Source organism: Acyrthosiphon pisum, chromosome A2, assembly GCF_005508785.2.
Source record: "Acyrthosiphon pisum isolate AL4f chromosome A2, pea_aphid_22Mar2018_4r6ur, whole genome shotgun sequence".
Lineage (NCBI taxonomy): Eukaryota > Metazoa > Arthropoda > Insecta > Hemiptera > Aphididae > Acyrthosiphon > Acyrthosiphon pisum.
In genome coordinates, this window is record NC_042495.1 from 28,699,786 (window position 1) to 28,703,105 (window position 3,320).

The 3,320-nt window shown below is 28.1% G+C and overlaps 2 protein-coding genes across 7 annotated transcripts in view; both read left to right on the top strand.

Moving 5' to 3' along the window:
- Positions 1-3,320, top strand: part of LOC100572974 — a 57,267-nt gene that overhangs the window by 17,930 nt on the left and 36,017 nt on the right. The gene's annotated exons all lie outside the window — the stretch shown is intronic.
- LOC100160785 overlaps positions 1-3,320 on the top strand; it is a 29,268-nt gene that overhangs the window by 3,499 nt on the left and 22,449 nt on the right. Inside the window, exons 1-3 of one of the 4 annotated variants that reach the window (XM_029489474.1) lie at positions 691-961; positions 1,029-1,168; positions 1,230-1,395. The exons of 2 other annotated variants lie outside the window; for them this stretch is intronic. In XM_029489474.1, the coding sequence (XP_029345334.1) occupies positions 934-961; positions 1,029-1,168; positions 1,230-1,395 (334 nt within the window). In that variant the 5' untranslated portion in view covers positions 691-933. Of the gene's footprint in view, positions 1-690; positions 962-1,028; positions 1,169-1,229; positions 1,396-3,320 lie in introns of those variants that run through there. One more of the 4 variants, XM_029489473.1, reaches the window with a different exon arrangement.

Here is a 3,320-nt window from a genome sequence, read left to right on the forward strand (position 1 = left end):
TTTATTTGGATGCTTAAATCATTTTTAAGATCAAAACTTACCTGTCATACTTAACTTAAAATTGTTTGTACTTTTACGTTCAAAAATAAAATTTTTTTCAAAATTAATCCAAAATGTTTTTGAAAATATCTGAAAATAGATCAGAATAGTCTATCTGACTTAGTGCAAGTGTTATAGACATTAAAAGTTAAAACACATCTAAACTAACAGTCAAAGTCACAACACTCAAAATCCTTCAGAGTTCTCATAACATTGGCTGTTAAGTAACACGATTAGTCACTCCCTAATTCTACCAATTTTAGTCATCAAACTCTAGGTCTTACAGACCTATCGTACCGTGGCTAGAAAAAACGTAATATTATGAACAACTAACATATTATATAACTAACAAACATGAACTTGAAAATTCTATATTATTTTTAAAAAAAAACTTATATAGAATATTGATATTCTGCAGGTATTTAAAGGTCATTTTATAGTTCAAAACCTTAAAAATGATGTATTGATTTTACCAATCGATTGAGAAAAATTATGCATTTGGAAATAAAAATATTATTTAATTATGTGTATTCTTTTTTAAAAACTGTAATTTTAGAAGATTTTTAATGATACATTCCAAATCAAATACATCCGACTTATTTATTTTTACATTATTATAAAATAAAACGCTAAAAAACATTTTGAAAAAATAAATAAAAAAATCCGCTAGGTTTCTTAATTAGAATTATGCATATGTCTTTCCAAAAAATTAAATTTTGAATTTAGTTGAAACGAATTCTCAGCTGTTCCTTAAGAGAAGTAGAACAAAATTGGACGTCAATATCAATTTTTAATCGAACCAACTATGAAATTTTCGATACAGTGCCGAATTCCCAATATATTATACAAGTTTTGGTTGACGTCAAAGACATAAATAATACTCAACAAGAAAATATGATTAATGCATTAACACCAGCATTAAGTAAAAAAAATATACCAAATGATACTTGAATATATTATTTTTATTTATAAAAATATTTTCTTATTAGATCCCAAAACTGAACCAATCTTAGATCCTGATCATCCAATGTGTATCACTAATAACTCTATATTTGTTCAGTGGAAATTTGATTCAGAAAATTGCTCAAAACTGAATGGATTTTTGTCTCAATTCTATATAGAATTAAAGGTAACTTCTGTAAATAATAAATACAATTTTTTTTAATACCATATCAAACATCTGTTTATAGGATAAGGTTGATGGCATTTTACAAATAAGAGAAACGAAAAATAATTACATTAGCTTTAACGAGCTAAAATCAAACACAGCTTATGAACTGAAAGTATTTATAAAAACACACTTCGGTTATAATCCAGAACATTTTCTACTCACCAATTTCAAGACTAAATTTGAAAGTGAGTGAACTTTATTATAACTGTTTAAATGTCGAGATCAGTGGTTTTCAATCTTTTGTTGATGAACTTAATTGTTTTGCATTATAATTGTATACATTTAATTAGAAATGTATGCTTGATGGTCTAACAAATTTTTATTAACTATATTATTATTTTTATTCTTGAAACGAATAGTTATATAAAATTCTTGAATGAATAGTTAACATTTTTCTGGAGACCTTGGTACGTCTAAATAAAATATTACCAAAACTTACGTTTGTTTTTGCTTTACACATTTTTAGATTTAAAACCAGTAGAAGATTTAGTGGTTTATAAAAAGAGTCTAAAGAATCGTATGGCAGGGTTTCGGTGGAGTTATTCACAAGATACAAATATAGACGGATTTTTAGTTTCGATTGATGAGAATCCTTTAATAAACACGACAAACGTTTCCATCATACCACCACAGAAATGCTCGGCGTGGCCAGAATATTATTGCTATACATTTTATAATTTGAGTCCGAGCAACAACTACACATTTAAAGTAAGCCGTGGATTTAAAGTGCTTTTACATCTAGCCACGTATTAGTGTATACACACACACGGTATTCAGTTAACTTAACTTTGGAATGCTATATTTGTATTTTCTCCCTGGCTCAACCGCAACATAGACAAGACGAATTCTTATAAAACCATTTTGTTTTTATATATTTGAATTAGCTTATAGTTATATCATTTAAAACAAAAATTATAGAGAATAATAACTTTGAGGCTATGATATATATTGATTTGGCTTAATATCGTCTCAAAACGATATTAATATCCATTTAAATTTAAGTACAACATTTATTTTTAAAGGCGAATATAAAGTCAAATAATAATACATTTTAAAACTGATAGGTCATATAACTCATATGTAGGTACCCTCAAAAATATTATCCTCTATAATATTTTGAATGGATGATTTTACTTTAAGATTACCTCCTCAACAATCACAAAATACTGTTTTACATGAATGTATTTCATCTATGTTCGCAAGGGTTTGATAGAGAAGACAAATTATATCCTTTTAACAAAATTATTTATATTTATATTTATACGAGATGTACTTGATTTTATATTAGATAAAGCCAAAGTCAATAGACTATCCTGAAGGTGGTAAAGTGTCGTCTATTTCTTTTAACAGCATCGATGGATGTAAGTACCTACCTATGACTTACCCTTATGAGGACGCTTAATATTGTTAGTGTGCGCTAATCGCCACTGATTATATTTTGTATTATTGGCTATTGTCAGTTCACGCTGATCTTCGCTAGCTTTTATTGTTATTTAATATTTATTGTTATTATTATAGGATAAGAGCAGCTGGCCAGCCATGCTCCGTCTAAATTGTGAGTTTATATTATTTATTATTATACTATAATATTTGTCGTGCCAGAAAGGTACTATATTATTATTATGTTTATATATTTTTGTTAATTATTATATATCATTTAGTGCATTACCCAATTTTTGTACCATTATTTAAGTTACCTATCTATCTTAGTTATAAGTACACGCACACACACACACACACACACACACACACCACATACTAGCACTAGCATTCGGAGTTTTGATCGGCGAACCCGTCGGCCGTCCACTTCTCCTGAGTCGCTATACAAATAACACACAGATACACAGGTTGGTCGGTGTGTGAGTGTTGTAGAATTGTGAGAAGTATACGCTGACCGGGCACACGGTTTATTATTGTACCGTACCCGGCGCGAAAAGTGGTAATTAACTACTTTAACTATTTTTTCCCATTAAATATGAAAAAATAATACATATGCATGTAAATGTATATCTAAATGTCAGTTTATTCACAATTTTATAATTGTATTTTGACACAACAGTGATATTTTTAATATAATATCATGATGATCTGTATTCTCTGGGAACATTTT